This window comes from Rhinichthys klamathensis, unplaced genomic scaffold, assembly GCF_029890125.1.
Source record: "Rhinichthys klamathensis goyatoka isolate OS25496 unplaced genomic scaffold, OSU_Roscu_1.1 h1tg000139l_1, whole genome shotgun sequence".
In the NCBI taxonomy this organism is placed as follows: Eukaryota; Metazoa; Chordata; class Actinopteri; order Cypriniformes; family Leuciscidae; genus Rhinichthys; species Rhinichthys klamathensis.
Window position 1 is genome coordinate 2290115 of NW_026606674.1, and position 18422 is coordinate 2308536.

The following is an 18422-nucleotide window of genomic DNA, read 5'->3' on the forward strand; positions in this document are numbered from 1 at the left end:
AGCTGCCAGATGCGAAGGGTCATCACGCATGGCAAGCCGAGGAATGTCTTGAATGATAAAATAAATGGGCTTTCCAATATCATCTTGCCCATCCGCCTCCATAAAGATTAATGGAGATGAAGAGAAAAACATAAAATAGGAAAAGTTGAGGGCAGTGTGTGCTTCGATTCACCAGCTAAAAACACCCAACTTGGTTGTGATTTACAAACACACACACACACACACACACACACACACACACACACACACACACACACACACACACACACACACACACACACACACACACACACACACACACACACACACACACACACACACACACACACACACACACACACACACACACACACACACACACACACACACACACACACACACACACACACACACACACACACACACACACACTCTTTCAGGCAAAGATCTCTCTCTCTCACATCTACACACCCCGATCACATGGTGATGTAACATGTACACTCAGTCGAGGGGGACCGTCATTTCAGAGAGGTTGGCCCAGGTGATTTGGCATTTATTTGTGCCGGCTTCCCCTCCTCTTCATGGCTGCTGTACACTGTGGGCAATACCACTTCCCTTTGGGTGCCTCGGTCAAACCCACACAGCCGTAGTGGAACCACTCGATCGGACACTGCGGGAAGAGACGAGGGTCAAAAGAACAATTTCTCCAACTGAGCATCATTCAAAACATCATAAAAACAACCAGCAAATAATGTAAATAAATTAAAATGATAAAAATAATAATGATAAAAAATACATACATATATATATATATATATATAATTTTATCACCATGATACAACTCTGATATCAATAATAGTGTATCGCTGGTCCCTGAAACAATACTGATTTTTGTTTGCGGTCATCTCTACAAAATTGTGGCTGCCCAAGGGTCACAATAGCTGTCAGAGCACAGATAGAGTGTGTTGTTTGAAGAGGATATGTGTCTCTATGTCTCTGGAGATGAAGGGTTGACTTACATCTTGGTTATCACAGCCGACCATCTCTCCGTATGACACCTGCACAAAGACAGAGAGAGAATGAGACACAGAGCATTAGGGACAAACGCGCACACGCACACCTGCAGCCGAGTGTCACCAATGCGTGCACCTGCGAACAAAGAATGTGCAAGTTTGGTCTTTGATGTCTATTCAGAGACACGCACACACACATTTCTATTTTTGATTTACTCTGACAAAAGCAATATTACTGAGGCCATAAAACAAATGCATTCAGGGGGAGACAATTCTTTTGCACTCATACATAACCTACAAACACACACACACACAATCCTTCTGCAAACCGTTATTGGAGTCACCCATCTCACCTCCCAGACAAGATCTTTGACTTTCCTGTGTGATCTCGCTCTTGTGGCGATGATTAAAAATAGCTCAAAAGAGATGTTTTTCCTTGTTCTGGTCATATTTGTCAATTTTTTAATGCTTGTTTTATAGACCATTTAGGAACAGACGTCAACAAATATTTAAACCTATAAACTTTTTATCTCACAATTCTGAGGAAAAAAAGGTCAGCAATGTGGGATATAAACTTGAATTTCTTATTTGTCTTCTCAGAATTGCGAGAAGAATTTACTGTAATTTACAGCCACCAGGTAGGCTCCGCCCACAAAAACATCATGGCAAAAACCCAAACGGTCTATTGTGTAAAATTCTATGCTACAATTTTGGTCTGGTCTCTCTTCAAAAAAAAAGAGATTTTAATTTTAAGGGACTAAACTGATAAATTAAATGAATAATAATAATAAATATAAATAACTCCAAAACTGAAAAAAAATCTACAAAATATGATACTGGGTGCAATGGGATTTTTTTTTAGAATGATATATACATTTTAATCAGTGTAATCATTTTTTTCCAATTAAAAATATTTGTTTCTTTTATTTTTAGGCCTTTTCCATGAATTAGAAACAGTGACGATGGAATAGGAGACGGAGAAATAGAAATCGTCACTCGTCTCCACACACAACAGCTTTAATGTGTGGATCTTTACAGCCGTACCAAAGCTTTGAAATTTGCAGATAGTGGTACCAATTAATTGGGGGGGGACTGCTAGTGTTGCGGAGCGGGCGTGTTACGGATACGTGGTGTAAATTTTTTTTTTTCAATCAAAAAGCATGTCTAATTAATTGAAATCATGTATTATGAATCATTAAACTTATAATTTTTAAAAAAAAAAATATATATATGAAAAAAAAAAAATCACACTAATTCTGTGTTGTGTTTTTTCTGGTAATAAAATGAAGACATAAAACACAAATTTTATCATTTATCATCAATTTCAATCAAATGAAATTGAATAAACTTTTTGTCATATAACTTGCTGCACAATGAGCTTTACTGTTAAAATTAAAACATGGATTATTCCTTAAAAATTTCAGTTTTGATGATAATTTATTTGGATTAGTGTTAGTGTATTATTACATTGGGACATATCTAAATTCTAATGTACAACAGTAATATATTTCTGTCAGTTTAAACCGAACTTTTATTTTGACAGGTTGCCGTGAAGACCTTTTGAGTTTCTGTGTGTTTACACAGTCTATGGTTTATGTCATGATGATAGTTTTTCTCAAATGAAGCGTGAAATGATCACGAAGTGACTTTCAGAGTGGATCTAGAGCCTGGAGAGGAAGTTCATGCATTTGTCTTCAAAAAACAGAAAAACAAACAGCGCAAGCGTCACACGTGCTTCAGTGTGTGTGTGTGTGGTATGAAACTGCGCGTCGGCGGCACCATTCATTCACACAGAACATGCAGGGTTCGTATTTAAATAGTCTTTGTGTTTTAATATTCACACACACTAGTCTACATCGCGATTTGATTTCAAGTGTACTGAACTGCTTTCTATGTTTTCCTCAAATTTACAAGTTCCGTGAAATTCCGCGTTATACACTAAATTCCTTTTTTATGACTGGATTTCGTCAGCATTTTAGGGGGGGCGGGCCGCCCCCCCCAAAACAATGGTAGGGGAAACACTGTAATTAGTACGAGCTAGGGCTGGGCGATAAAACGATAACGATAATTATCGCGATATAATTTTTCTCGATAAAACGATATCAAGAGGTCGATAAATGTTCGATAATGTGTATGCGCCAAAAGTGGAACGAAACTCATTTGAACCGCGCGCGCCTCACGGACTGTTTATCCGCTCGGCTCAAAGTCCAAATGGCAGCGCGAGCTCACTAGAGCAGACGAGTTTACTCTGATCGTCTCGCTCACGAGATCCAGTGAGAAGCGCTTAAGTTCAGCTAAGAACACAAATGTCCAGTTTAAATCAGTTCAAAGGCAGATGAAACACCGCTGACAAACAGGAGAAAGACTGCAGCGAAACAGTCAGAATCTGAATTGATACTGAATCCATTTAGCCTACCATGGATTTACTGTAACGTTAGCCTAGTAATATTAACTGCTGCATGAAATGTGGGATATACATATTGAATTGTATAATATTATTAATGTAGACAATGTATTAAATGACTAATGGAATATAATTACAGTATTTAATAATGTATTTAACTGTTAGGCTACTGTTTTTCATACAAATACCATAGAAACCATAGTTACATTTTGCCATGATAGTGAGGTGCTATAGGCTGTACAGTGGTGGGTCAGCAAGGCCTTCTCTGCTGGCCTAAACACTATCAGAATCACTGACTTGCACTTTAATGTATTTTATTGTATGAATGAGTATTAAATTATTTCCAATAGTCCATTCTCTTAAATAGCTTTTCTCTTGGTTGCGCTGCTTCCAGTGTATATTTATTTTAGCGCTTTTATCCAATCATATTTCAGCCATCATGTGTTGCCAGGGTCAAATAAATCTGCCTTCAGAATCGACAGTGCGGGCGCCTGTAACTTAAAATGAATGGCAATGAAACTGTTGCTTTAACCAATCAGATAATCAGTCAGATTTAATCAGCCAATCAGATTTCGAGTTGACTGCACCGGGGCCATCTAGCATGCGTACAATGACGTCGGCATTCTCACGTCCTTTGATTGGATGGTCAGACCGTGTACTACTATTACTGGTAGTCAGAGCTAGCTAACCACATCTGTAACGAACTAAACTAAAATATATTCCTGTAGATTTAATAGTTTTTCAACCCACAAATGAATGTTTCTTTCATTCCTCGACCACCAGCAGGTTCAAACCTACCGGAAAAAATCCCTTATTCAGCTTTTTAATACGCAGAGTCACGGAACTTTATCGATCTGTCCGGGGTAAGAACAGAACTGACTGTAAATGCCAGGACTGATTTTAAAGGCAAAAGTCCCGCTGATCTCATTGATATCGTTCAAAAATCTGCGTGAGTGCTTGTGTCAGCTGTAACGTCGTCATGTTTTGAGGTGTTTTCCCTGTTTAACTTACTGCTTCTGTCGAGCAGACACTCTCAGCACTAAAGCGAATTAAAACTTATGCCAGAAATACGACGGGACAGATTCGACTTTCAGCACATTAGCCTCGATGGCGATAGAAAAGGTTGTTGGGACTGAAACGCACAGACAACCTGTACAACCAAGTAATTTAAGTCTTTTTGAGGAAAGAAATTAGGATGGATTTGTGTAAAAAAAAAAAAATCAGTAGTTTTGGAGAGTATAATGCATTTTTTGCCCCGGTTTTTGTCCGTGGTGAATATGATTTTCATCCTAATTTTTCTTGTAAATTTATGATCGAAGCAACTTCTTTTTTCAAACATTAATACTATTGTAACCATTTAAGGATAAGAAAAGGGAGGATCCGCAAGAACCATTGTACACTAACACAAAAGCCGAACTCACTCGCTCATTTCTCTCTACCCGGCCTTTCCCGTACTCACCGCAATTAACCCTATACTGCCGGTGCAAAATAAAAACAGGAATTCACAACAATTATAGAGAGTATGCGTGCGCTGCTACACTATTAAAAGTTATTAATTCAGGTTGGACATCACTGAAGGCCTAGGTGTGAAATGCACGGCCCGCCACTGAGGCTGTACCTGGCTTTATCTGTGGTTATCGTGATCTAAATGCATGATACTGGATGACCAATGGTTAATTTTAATAAAGCTCAAACAGTCAGAATATTACATTTTACCAAATAAAAATGTGGTCCTTAAATAAAAAAAAAAAAAAAAAACAGATGTTACTGTTTTTGTTAATGAACATAAATTTAACATAGTAGCATTAGCTTGAGTTAGGATGTAGATTTACTGTCAACTCACTGTCAAATATGCATTTCGAGACAAAACATGTCATTTGAATATTGCAGCCTGCACTGCAAACTGTGCTGAAGAAATATTTTTCTTTCAGATATTTATTTTGTTAAGGAAAAATGACAAATGTTTGAATGTTCTACCTCAGATTTTTAAAACCACAACGCTCTGGTTTATACAACTTTCACTTAGGAGCAAAAATCTGCCTTTAAACTTGAAAGAAATAAAGATTTGACATTTATCGTGATAATTATCGATATCGACTGATATAACAAAAAATATCGTGATACATTTTTTTGGCCATATCGCCCAGCCCTAGTACGAGCCAATCAATGTAAAGGTAGATCAATCCAATATTAGAATCACTAGGAATAGTAGTGACGCTAGAATCAGTACGCTGCAGGAGAGAGATGTGACGTGAACACACCTGGTTGCAGATGCAGTATCTGGGTTCGTTGGGGTCGTAGGTCCAGTCCACCTGACTGCTGGTGTCAGTTTCTGTGACTGTGGTCTGCACCAGCTCATGAGCTAATGCTGACGACGACGAGCAGGATGACAGTGAAGAGGAAGAGGAGGATGAAGAGGACTGGTGGTTGGAAGACTTAGTGTTCCCTCTGCAAAAAAAAGAAAAAAAGACAAACAGCAAGAAAGCGGTTAAACAAAATCCGATGTATATGAATTGGGAAGGGGTTTTGTGCTTATAGTGGAGGTACAATGTACAAAAGCAACAAACATATCTCTGGTGGGTTCATTCAGGAACCATTTAGGAGAGTATGGAAACAAGTGTGATGCTTACTTGGTCTTGCGCCCTGTGCGGGAGTCTGAGCTGTTGCTGGACGTGAGGGGCTGTGTGAGCGTGTTAGCCAGCGCAGAAGAAGAGTAAGCGCTGGAGTCCCGGCTCAGAGCAAACTCCCGTCCCAAGAAATCGTTGTTCTTGACAGCTTCATAACTGGCCTTGAGACTGGACGTTCTCCTGCCCTCTTTCATCTGAAACACACACACACATTAAAGAGAATGAAGAAACCATCCAAGTTCCTTAAAGAAACAATGTGCTGATGATTTAGTAGTTATGGAAGCTCATTTTTATCTCTTTTTCCCCCCCTCACTACCGGTAATTTGACCTTTTTTTCCCTCAGAATTGAAATATATTTGTGAGTTTATTTTTTAAAATGTGAGTTTATATTACACAATTTCAACTTTATAACTCACAATTTCTGGGTTTATATCTTACAATTCTCAGAAAAAAGTCTGAAATGCGATATATAAAGTCACAATTGCGAGAAAAAAGTTCGACTTTTTTTTCGCTCAGAATTGTGACCTGATTTATCAGAAAAAACAAACAAAAAAATATATATACATTGTATATATATAGAAAAACAATAACTGATGTAGTTTTACTGGACCTAAATAAGAAACGAAAGGCTTAATGAAAAACCCAAAATTACAGGACAGGGTGTGGCGACGTGATTTCCCTCGAAGAACAATATCAAAGTGCCTCTGTGTAGTGAACGCTGCAATTAACAAGGGCTGAGTGCCAGGATAACATAATCTTACACAAAAATAATAACAGAAAGGGGAAGAAAAGTATGAGAAAGACCCCTAAGAGGCCAAAAATAGTTGAAACAGGAAGTGAAGGGAGGAGGACGGGGGAGAGATAGCTCCAGAATTAGAGGGAGGATGGTGTTTTTACCTGTGCGGTGGCTTGCACTGCCTGTGCTGCTGCCATGGAGATAGCCCCCGCCCCTGCAGCCGGCCCGGCAGGAAGTGGGCTCAGGTTGTATGAGGAAAGCGATTGGGAGGAGTTTACGTTATACACGCTGTTAGAGGTGGACGTGCTGTTCACTCTGCAGCCTGAAACACGCACAAAAATCACATTTAGTTTATAACCAGAAACACTTGTGAGGAACAGTACAATATGAGTGATAAGTTATCTCATTACATCATAAAAGATATTTCTTCTGAACCACTCAATAGTTATCACAAATATATGTGCCTGTAGGGTGGCATGATTATGAGAAACCATAATTGTTGTTTATTTCCCTTGACACTGTCATTAGGATTAGGGCTGCAGTTATACTGAAACTTTGCAATCATTTTGTTAGAAAATATAACATTACAATGACTTTAACACACTTTTTATTTATAAATATAAAATTAAAATTTATAAATATAGAGGATGTAGGTTAAAAAAGAATAAATATTAAATTCAACATTATTGAAAAAAAAAACAACTATGAATGTTTTTTTGTAAAACATTTTTAGATTGTTTTAGTTCTCACAGAAATAATTTTGAATTGGCATTTGGAAACAATGGCTTTTCAGCTTTAATGAATGTTCCTCTGACAGGAAAAATAAATAAAATAATAAATCAACCTTTTAAGTAATTTAAAACCAAACACACTAACATTCATAGGTTTGGGGTCATTGGGATTTTTTTTTTTAAATAGCAAGGATGCATTTAATTGAGTGACAGTAATTACACATAAAGTACACACATTTCTATTTAAAATAAATGCTGTTCTTTTAAACTTTTTATTCGTCAAAGAACGCTAAAATTATTTGTATCAGTTTCAACAACAACAAAAAACCTTTATAAAAATTGTATAAACTGTTTTCACCGTTAATTATAATAAGAAATGTATCTTGAGCACCAAATCAACATATTATGACTTCTGAAGGATCATGTGACACTGAAGACTGGAGTAATGATGCTGAAAATTCAGCTTTGCCATCACAGGAATCAATTACATGTTGAAAAACATTTTAAAATATATTACAATTATATTAAATAGTCAAAATATTACTGTTTGTTCTGTATTTTTAATAAACGCAAATAAATGCAGTCTAGGTAAGCATTCTTTCAAAAACATGAGCTTTTGAAAACACGGTTTCTTTTCTCTAAAGAATGTCAGTGTATGTTTGTGCCCGACATGTTTTTATAGGGCGACTCAAGAGGAGTGAGAATGTGTGTTTTACCTGGTGTGTTTTCTTTAGAAGCGTCTGACGTGAGTGTGGAGAGCAGGGCCTCTGACTTAAACTTCTTTTCTGGTACGTGTTCAGTAGTGTGATGGGCTGGCGCACTGTACTTCCTCTCTGTCAAAAAACACACAAAGCAGGTCAGAAGACTGGAACAGAAAAACGGGAATCGGACAGTCTCTTGAAACAGGCTTACTCTCCACAGTGGTGTGTGAATGTACATGGTGGTTATTGACAGGTTGGGAGGGACTGTCCATCTCCAGCGACCCTAGAACAGGTAAAATTGACTTTACAAACAATTTCAAATCAGCACAAAGCCACAACATGGTCAGTTTACTTAAGTGTGTCCAGACATTTTCAGACTAGCTTTATTTTTCCTATCAGGTACCTTTACAAAGACTTAGCCAGAAGAAAAGTTTTTTTTTTTTTTTTAATTAGCCCTTTAATTAAAACTACATAGAAGGTGATTGACAGGTGCCACCCACGTCTCTCCAGGATCTCTGTGATACCAGCGTTATCCGCCTCCAACTCCATTTTGAACTTCGCCAACTCCTGATCCAACTTCCGCAAGTGTCTATCAACCTACATAGAGACCCCAACATCACAAAAACTTCAAGCCGCAGCAGGTTTCCCATAAACTCTCTCCAGGGTAAATCAAAACAGAGTTGAATTAAAGCACATGAAAAGGCATCAGTGTTGATCAATGAAACAGCAGGAGTAAACGCCAGCCCTGAGAGTCACTGCACATTCACCATCAATGATGTGCCGCCACCTACTGGAAACATGAAGTATTGACACAAAGTACCATCACATCTCATTCAGTAATGGTACTCACCAAATCATAAATTTGATTGGCTAATTGGACCTTTTCATCTGCATCTTCCAAAGCCTTATAGTAGTCCTGATAAAGAGAAAGAGATTGTTTATTTTAAAAAACTGTGCATATGATCCCCCAACTTATCCATTAATTATCAAAAAATACTGATGTTTTTTTTTTCTCTCTCTTTCTTTCTTTCGCTTCGCTCTTCATTCTCAGGATTTATGTTACTACAGAAAAGATACACGATACCAGCTGCGCTTTCTCGCTCATCTCTCTGACAGCGAGTTGACACACAAACCTGCCTCTCCTCACTCACTCGTTTCATTTGCTCCGGATGAATATCGTTGGTGTTACAGGGCTTAAATTTCGGCGTGGGATTGTGCATAATTTTACTCCCTCCTGCAGACTTTGTACTTACACCTAAAGCGTGTGCACATAAATCCGCCTCTCAGTACTAAATTGAGATCTTTTTCACTGCTTATTGCGCTTAAACAGTCAAATACAGACAAAACAATGTCAAAAAGTAAACAGTCAGTTATGTTTTAAGTGATTGTAAACAGTCGAGAAAGAAAATGCATGTGTAACAGTATAATGGATCCGTGCTTCAGGTCTTAAAGTGACAGAAGCCTAATATACCTGCTGCCAAATTACAAGATAATATTAAAAATATCTATATGTGGCCATCTTTGGTAATATGATAGTATGTAATATGACCATCTATATGATAGACATCTTTGACGCTCTTCACCGAAGATATATAATTGATATAATTGTTTATCTTGGTGCGAGCGTAAATAATTGTATTTTGTGACAAATTCAGGAAGTAAGAAATAATTTTGTCTGATCTTATCTTGATATCTCTGTTATGCTAAGTGAATGCTAATTTAGTGTCTTTTTACTTTCATTATATCTCGCTTGTTGAAAATACTGAAGGTTTTCACATTTGGATTTCCTACTAGGACAAAAAGACCAGTCAGTATCAATATTATTCTGAATACAATTTGTATTACTTGGATCAACTGAGGTGCATAGCATCTGTTCTTTACCTTTTTAATGATTTCCATCTGTTCTTCCCTCCATTCAGGCTTGTTCTTCTTGGCGTTAGTAAAGAACTCATTAACCCGCTGCTCTAGCTGATCCATCGCATCTGAACAAAGGAACAGAGGCAGGAGTAAGTCAAGAGCCCAACACTCAGTTCACAATCACACTGATTGGCTACTGTGGAAGTCTATGGTCAGATCACTAAAATAAATCTTTTGATGGAGGTTGTGTAGCCTAGTGGTCAACGATTTGGGTAAGATCATTAAAAGCTTGTAGGTTCAACCCCCACAAAGGGTGATCCATGAACCATCACATTTGAAGGCAAGGCATTTGAAGGAAGAAAAAAAAAATATGTCCTGGTCACATTCACCTCAAAATAGAGCTGCACAATTCTGGATAAATTGAGAATGATGATTTTTTTGTTGTTGTTTAAAACAGAGATCACAATTCTCCCACGATTCTGAATAGACAACTAAACAAAACAATGAGTCATTTACTAGAGGTTCTGACAAAATGTTAATTTCTGAAATTTATTTAAAACAAGTAATTTTTATTTTAATATTTTTTTATATATATATATATATATAAATCAGTTTGAATAAATAAAATAACTCACTCATAAAGAGTCATCATTTGATTTGATTAACATTACAGGATGAATCGCGTTTTTGAACAAAACTCTTGAACTAATGACAACAAATTTTTATCAGTCACTTATCACCACCTACTGGTCTATCAATAGAAATTATACAATCTTTATTTGAAGCGTCAAGCTACTTTCAAATTGTGATTTACTCTATTTGGCCACTACTGTAGACATCAGTGTTTATGCGAACAATACAAATTATAATGATTTTTGTTTAATTTTTTGTACAGTTGTTAATTAGGTTTACTTTACTTTATAAATGTTGAAGATAAAATTAAAAGTTTTTCTTTTGATTTTGGTGTGAAATACGACCAGGACATATTTCTCTAACCTCGTATCGCTGTAGTTCTACTGTAAACATGGCTAAATAAGTAGTTCAAATTAATAAATAACATGAGTTACTATGTCAAATGATGGTTTATGCTCCATGCAAAACCTATAATGGTCAACAAATACATGCATGTACAATAACCCTTACACATGATCAGAGTGATGAAGAATATTAGGAGAATATTCATATCAGCAAGGACATTGACGGTGTCAACAGAGTTTGTGAAGGGTAGAAAATAAAAAGCATTAAAATGAATAATGCATGCTATTGCTAATCACAAGTTTTTCCTTATCCGAGTTTACACTCATGTTGCTTAACTTCCACATGATTTTATGCACTTCACATCAGTATGCAACATCATAACATAAACACATACATGCTCATTATACATGCAAAATAACCAAACAAATCCCCACTGTTATGAAGGACTTTCTGCATTAGTCAAGGTCAGATGTGATGTTTTACGGGAGAAGAGTGAGTTTAAACTGTATTCGTACTCTGCACTTGCAGGTCCATCTCTCTCATTTCCGTAAACCTGTCGCGGAGATCCATGGGTAGCTGCTCGATCACTGCCGGGGAGAAGAACAGAAACGCGTTACAAGCTAAAGGCTGCGACGCCTTCACACGTCCAAAACAGACCTCCCAGACACTTAAACGCTTTAATTCGAACGTGAACCATTAAAATAATTAATATACTCACTCTCGAGGTAGTCCTCAAGGTACAACATTCTGGCGGAGAGAGTGTTTCAGGCGTTTTAGAGAAAGGGTGTTTCTCGTCAATATGGCGTCGGAGACAGCGGAGAACTGAAGGGGAGGAAAAAACACAAGTTGATAGGGGAGGGGCTTACGTGAAGGACGTGGGATTTGATTGGACGCTGATAGAGTTGCGCGGAAGCTGACTTTTTGTGTTTGCTTTCCTGGGATTTGTAGTTCTTTATTTGCGCTATTTGAAACTACATCCACCGCTGCAAATTGTGGGATGTAATCGTAATATAGGCCTATGGAATTATGGTACATATGGACAATATGCAAATGTCCATTTATACAAAAGAGTGTTTTCTCTGGAAGTGTTTATGTTGGTGTCAAGCTAAAATTTAGTGAATTCTGCCCTAAAAAAAAAAAAAAAAAAAATATATATATATATATATATATATATATATATATATATATATATATATATAATATATATATATGAATGAATAGAATGGAAAGCTTCACATTTTGAACTGGAACTTCGTCCTTCTTTTGAATTTCAAATACCCCCGGCCCTTTCCTCACACCTTTGAGGGAAGAGTTCTCAAAAATATGTGCTTGACACCAACATAAACACTTAATAAAACACATTTTTGTGTAACAGGACATTTGCATTTTGTCCATATTGTACCATATACTCATGTTATATATATATATATACAAATTCTATATAGATAATTTGTGTGTATACTAATAAATGGAAATGTAAAATTATATAATACAAAACTATTTTGACATATGTCATATGTATATATATCGAAAATTCATTAAAAATGATTTTTTTTATTTTAAAAAATAATAATCTGTGAAGTTTCCTTCTATAAATTTCTATAGAGCATTTTACAGTAGCATTGTTTTGAACAAACTCTTTAATTGTCTGTTTTATTCAGTTACTAAACAATATTATAACTTAAAATGAAAAATAGTATGAAAATTATCCTTAGCTTCTTTAAATTTGACATCATCATGGTTATTTGAGAGAGACAAGCATTGTGTCTTTTAGTAGCAGGTTTTATGCCGTTTTGGCCTTTGGAGGGCAGCGCTGACTGTAATGTGGGATGACAATTCAGACGTTTGCTCTAGACAGTTGCAATTTTGGTACTGTCTGTGTGTAAGAGGCTTTTGTAAAACATACCGCTAGACATTTGCCAGTGGAAGACAATGTAACTACCCAGCTGTCTCTTGAGAGGAAGAAACCTCAGCTTGACCCCACGTTTAATGTAGACAGTTATGATTTGGTGCAGTTGTGGTGGAAGAGGCTTTTATAAAACATCCCATTAAAATATTTTATTTCCAAGACAAAATTACCTCACAGCTGTAGACATGAAATGTTCTGCAAAGTGACACTGCACCTCAGCTCTCAATTTGGATCAAATAAAAATATGCCTAAGATCATAAACAGGAAATGTGGCTTTTCTGATGACTGTTCATCCATTTGTGGCCGTTTGAAAGCTAGTTGTCTTTTTATATTTCTTCTCATCCGAGTTTCCTGGTGCTATATTTGCACAGTAGAATATCAAATAATATCAGCCAGTAAACAGTTATGCTCAAAATAAAACAATGCAATATTGGTTTTGCGTATAGAATATTGGGTTTGCATATGCACACTGTATAGCTACCTACAGTATGTATTTTTCTGAACAGTTTCTAAAAATATATATATATTTTTGTTTTGATATTTTTTATTTAATGACTAATTCTTTAGTCTTTAAGTGCTGAACAATAAATATATTTAAAAACCCAACTATTAACAAAATGAAATACATATTTAAAATAAGTGTTAGAACAGGCTGTTCTTATGTAAGAGAATTAAATGAGGGAGTTGAATATGTAATATTGCATGCAAGTGAGCAATTAAGTCTTTTATTTTTGCAAGCAAAATCACTTAAAGGAATCACTTTAATTTCTGTATTTTCCTTGCTCAAAGCCATTACTGGATGATTATTATGGACTCATATTACAACTTAAAAAAACTGTTGTAATTATTCCTGCTTTTGTAAATTAATATTTGCCTGTGTTACATAGCCTACTTGTAGCCTATATAAATGACCAGGACAGCTGCAGCACAGTAAAATTAATCAACACACATTCCCAGATAACAGCAGATTGGGTCTCTCTCAAGACAATAATACGCCCATCAGATGTGACCTCTTCACCCGGGCATACGATATCTCGGGGGCGGGGATCTGGATACATGCCAAGCACTGTTGATGCATGCGATTGGGAAGCATGTAATGACCACAGAAACTGGTTAAGCAGGTAGCAATGGCTAATAATATGAGGCACCCAAAAATGAGCGGGCCCAGAAGTTGACCCTAACTGGTCAGATACGACGTAAATATCCTTAATTACTTAATGTACAAGTGTCTCCAATAAGACAAAGACATGCAGGGATTTGTTTCCTTCTCAGATATACTGTGATCACCACAAAGAACAAAAGATTTATTTATTTGAAATGGCATAACTATATGGGATTAATTATAAGTTTATTCTGACCATTTTAAAGGTAATTTTCATATAAACACTAGAATACAGCAGATTCTAGTGCGCTATACTAGCATGTAATATTAGTAAAAATACCAAGTTCTGTCATGAAACAGATGGCGCAGGATGATGGGTCCTTTATGCAACCTTATGATATTTACATAGTTAACTACATGGCACAGGTTTATTGGTTCATGTCGCATCTGCAGCCAATGAGCTTGCTGCTCAACATTTAAATAGCTGTTTAGTGTTTACTATAGCAGTTTGCATTGCTTTCAGAGTTCCTCTAAAACCCTTCACCTTCCCCAGCTCCACCTTTATAGATCTGCTACAGATAATTGTATATATGCTAATGTTACATGCTCACAGCAGCATATGAGTGTTTGTATTGGCAGTAGCAAGTTGCTGTATGCGATTACGGAGCAGCTAGCAATAGCAAGCTAGCGTTGAAAGAATAAGATCCCACCCTCCCTTCAGAGCGCTCTCTAAAGCCATGCCTCCTTCAAAACACATGAACGCACACAGCAGAGCCTGCAAAGTGTCACGAGAGGAGAGACGGCATTAAATTACCTCATGTCTCAAAGCACATAACATTAGTGTATAATAATGAACGTAAACAACTGCAGAGCTCAGACTTATGGAGCACAAGGTCGTTGATTTGGTTCAAAGGCGGCTACTTTCCGATTGTTGTCTGAGTGATGCATAGCCTTACGGAACGCGCAGATGACATGTGATATCTGCACGAGCAGGGTTTGAGGAGGTAGGCTACACTGACAGGCAGGTAAGACATCGTATTACTGCATTCGGACCGAATTAAGTGATTGGACGAACATTTTTTGGCCCTGAGACATCCACAGACAATAGACTTTGTAATTAATATATATATATATATATATATATATATATATATATATATATATATATATATATATATATATATATATATATATATATATATATATATATATATATATATATTAGGGCTGTCAAATGATTAATCGTGATTAATCACATCCAAAAGTTTTTTTTACATAATATATGTGGGTGCACTGTGTATAATTATTATATATATATATATATAAATACACACACATGCTTGTATATATTTAAGAAATATTTTCATGTATATACTGTATATAGATTTATATATAATTTATATTATATATAAATATTTTATATATAACTAATATTTTTTTCTTAAATATACATGTATGTGTGTGTATTTATAAATGTATAAAATAATTATACACTGCACCCACATATATTATGTAAAAAAAACTTTTATTTTGGATGTGATTAATCACGATTAATCATTTGACAGCCCTAATATATATATATTTAGACCACTTATATATAATTGATTGCTATCAGGATGTAAAGAGAATTTCAACCAGAATAACAAAAATTGTTTCTGAAAAAAATGTGCCTATACCTTTAATCTACAACAGCAGCAATAATCAGCTGTAGCAGATTTATTCCGCCAAGACCAAATGCATTAGCATTGTCATATCCAATATCATGCTAAAAATCTTAAGAGAGCTGTCATGATAGATCTGTAATATATACTTAGTCAGGGGTTCTCAAAGTTTTGATAGGTGAGGGCCAATTTAGGAACCCAACATTGAACTGAGGGCCGCCAAAGTGGCGGGGGAGAAAACGAAGAAAAAAAAACTGAAAAGAAAATCCCATTTGAAATTATTTTAATGACCAGGTTGCATCTCTACAGTTTACATTAGTTGCAATAAACACATTTTAATTCATAACTGAGGCTAAACCTGGCAAAACTTGTGAAAATTTTGGGGGGGAGAGAAATAAACTTTTAAAATAGAAGCTTACCAAACAAGTCATCATCATCATTCATTTCTATCATTGCTTGTCAGTCGCGTTTCCATTATTGCAGATTTGCATATTATTATCTATCTTTTTTAACCCGTAACTGAAAAACGAAAAATGAACAGTTGTTGTCTTTTTAAAACGCAAAGTTGAACAAAATTTTAATTTGAACTGGCTTCACCAACTGCTGCGCAAAAAAAGTAAATATCGACAGACTTTTTCAGATTTTTGTTTAAATGACTTTTTGAAAGCTGTCTTTTTTAAAATATTCACTAAAATACTTTTTTAAATATTCACAAATTAATATGGAAAACATGTCGATTTTACTGGTTTTCTAAGGCCAAATTAGAACCTGGAATTTATATTTTTCCCGCAGTGATGAATGAGAAGAGCCATATAGCCTGTACGTGTCTGATCTAGCCTGATTTATAGGTGAGTTATAGGCTAATGATAATAAATGCGTCTGAAAAAACAGCGAGGCATTTTAATTGTTTATTAATAAACTATTGTTTTCTAAGTGTCGGCTAAAAACATATCTCCATCTCCGCTGTTAAGCAGATGCGCTTTTAGAGAGAAATCCACCTTTCATACGGATTACATAATCAGGTATTTGCTTTCGATTCGAGTTTGTTTGTTTAAAAGTGCACATTTTAAGCTTTAGCCTACATAGGCTATATTTTGGTTCAGTTCTCGCGCTCCAGTTCACGGAGATCATGAAAGCGCGTAGTAGGCTAGCCTAGGCTACTGATTGTTTTATTTTATTTTACAAAAGCACGTTTTCTTGTTATGAGTTTACACAAATAAAAGTAGTTGCGAATAATGCATTATTATTTTCTGTATGACCAGAAATGATAGACTAGTTTAAGTTGTTTCCACTGTTGATAGGAAAATGCAAGTGTTCGCGCCCGCGAACATTTTGAAAGGTAATGGAAACACGGCTATTAATAAGCTTGACATTGTTAAGATTATTATTAAGTCACATTGAATATTGATTACTTGGTCAACATACCCTTTTAAATTGCAATGGGATTTGTGGTGCTGGTTTCGGTTGGCCACGATTCCTATTCCTGTGTAGACAACCACTGTTCCTGGTGGCCTTGGGAGTGAGGTCAAGTGCGATCGGTCGGTCGGACCATGTAATTACCGCTTATGCCTATGGATGCCGCTAAACACCACTAAACGGAGATATTGATTTTTTCAAAGCAATAGTTTTAACAGTTTTACAGATGTTATCGCGGGCCGCCAGAAATGTTTCGGCGGGCCGCCATTGGCCCGCGGGCCGCACTTTGAGAACCTATGTAGGCTACTTAGTTGTATCTACTTAACTGGGAATAAATAGCCTAATGTTCAATAGCCTAGTTAGTAAAACTTGAATAGCTTCTTGAAGCAACAACTGCAAGTCTGAAGTAAAAAAAAAAAAGTTGATATCTGAACAACATAGAATTCAGTGGCAAACAAGTTGCATTTACTATTGCTTATAATGCTGTAGACCGTATATAGTATCAACATATAGACATTAGTTGTTTAAATAAATAAATAAATAAATAAATAAATGTTAAATCGGCTTGCCATAATCGGGATGATCCAGAGTTTGCCTTTAGGACCCGGAGGCACCGCTGTTCCCGATGACACTCAGCGCGTTTGGAGTGAAAGTCTCTTACATGCAGAAGTGAAACACTTGTGGAAAGGCGAGGTGCACACAGCTGGTCCTGAATGGAGCATATAACGCCTGGAATGACAGTAGCAGTGAATGGATCGCAGCGAACACGCCCGACTGTTGCGCGCAGCTCCGTTAGGAATATCAATATGATTTTACATTGCAGGCGCAACTAAGTTTTGAGGAGTTTCCTATGCTGGACAAAATATAAAGGGGTTGTCTGTGCAGTACTTTCCAAACTTCTTTTTCTTGTTCTCTTTTGGAGAATTTATCTTTCTTTCTTTTATTTTTGGTGTAGAAAAGTGTCCTGAGTGATCCTGGTTAATTTAACCACCCTTCAAGAAGAGAAAGTTGCAACCTGTTGGTCTTTTTAAAATCACATGTTGCTTTTGAAACCTCCCACGGATATTTACAACATTATATCAAGACATTCTGGATGCGCACTGAACACGCACAAGGACTTATGACATGGTAGGATTTCAAAAACCTCCCTAAAAACATCTCAAATAGCCTAAGATTATTTACTGGTCCCCCAGCCTGTCCAAAGTGGTCTTCAGAATCAGAAAAAAAGTTTTATTGCCAAGTATGTTTGCACACACAAGGAATTTGTTTCGGTGACAGGATAAGCTTGCAGTAAACAGAGACAACACA

General features: G+C 36.4%; 1 protein-coding gene across 1 annotated transcript; it reads right to left on the reverse strand.

The window, feature by feature from the left end:
- Nucleotides 1-409: 409 nt before the first annotated feature.
- ing3 (inhibitor of growth family, member 3) lies at nt 410-11901 on the reverse strand. Its single transcript, XM_056257575.1, has 12 exons — nt 11745-11901; nt 11542-11613; nt 10073-10173; nt 9042-9107; nt 8692-8788; nt 8403-8474; nt 8207-8323; nt 6921-7081; nt 6027-6217; nt 5658-5844; nt 999-1037; nt 410-649 (listed from the first exon to the last, which is right to left on the reverse strand). The coding sequence occupies exons 1-12, from the start codon at nt 11770-11772 to the stop codon at nt 533-535; spliced, it is 1248 nt and encodes a 415-aa protein (XP_056113550.1). The 5' UTR covers nt 11773-11901; the 3' UTR covers nt 410-532.
- Nucleotides 11902-18422: the final 6521 nt, after the last annotated feature.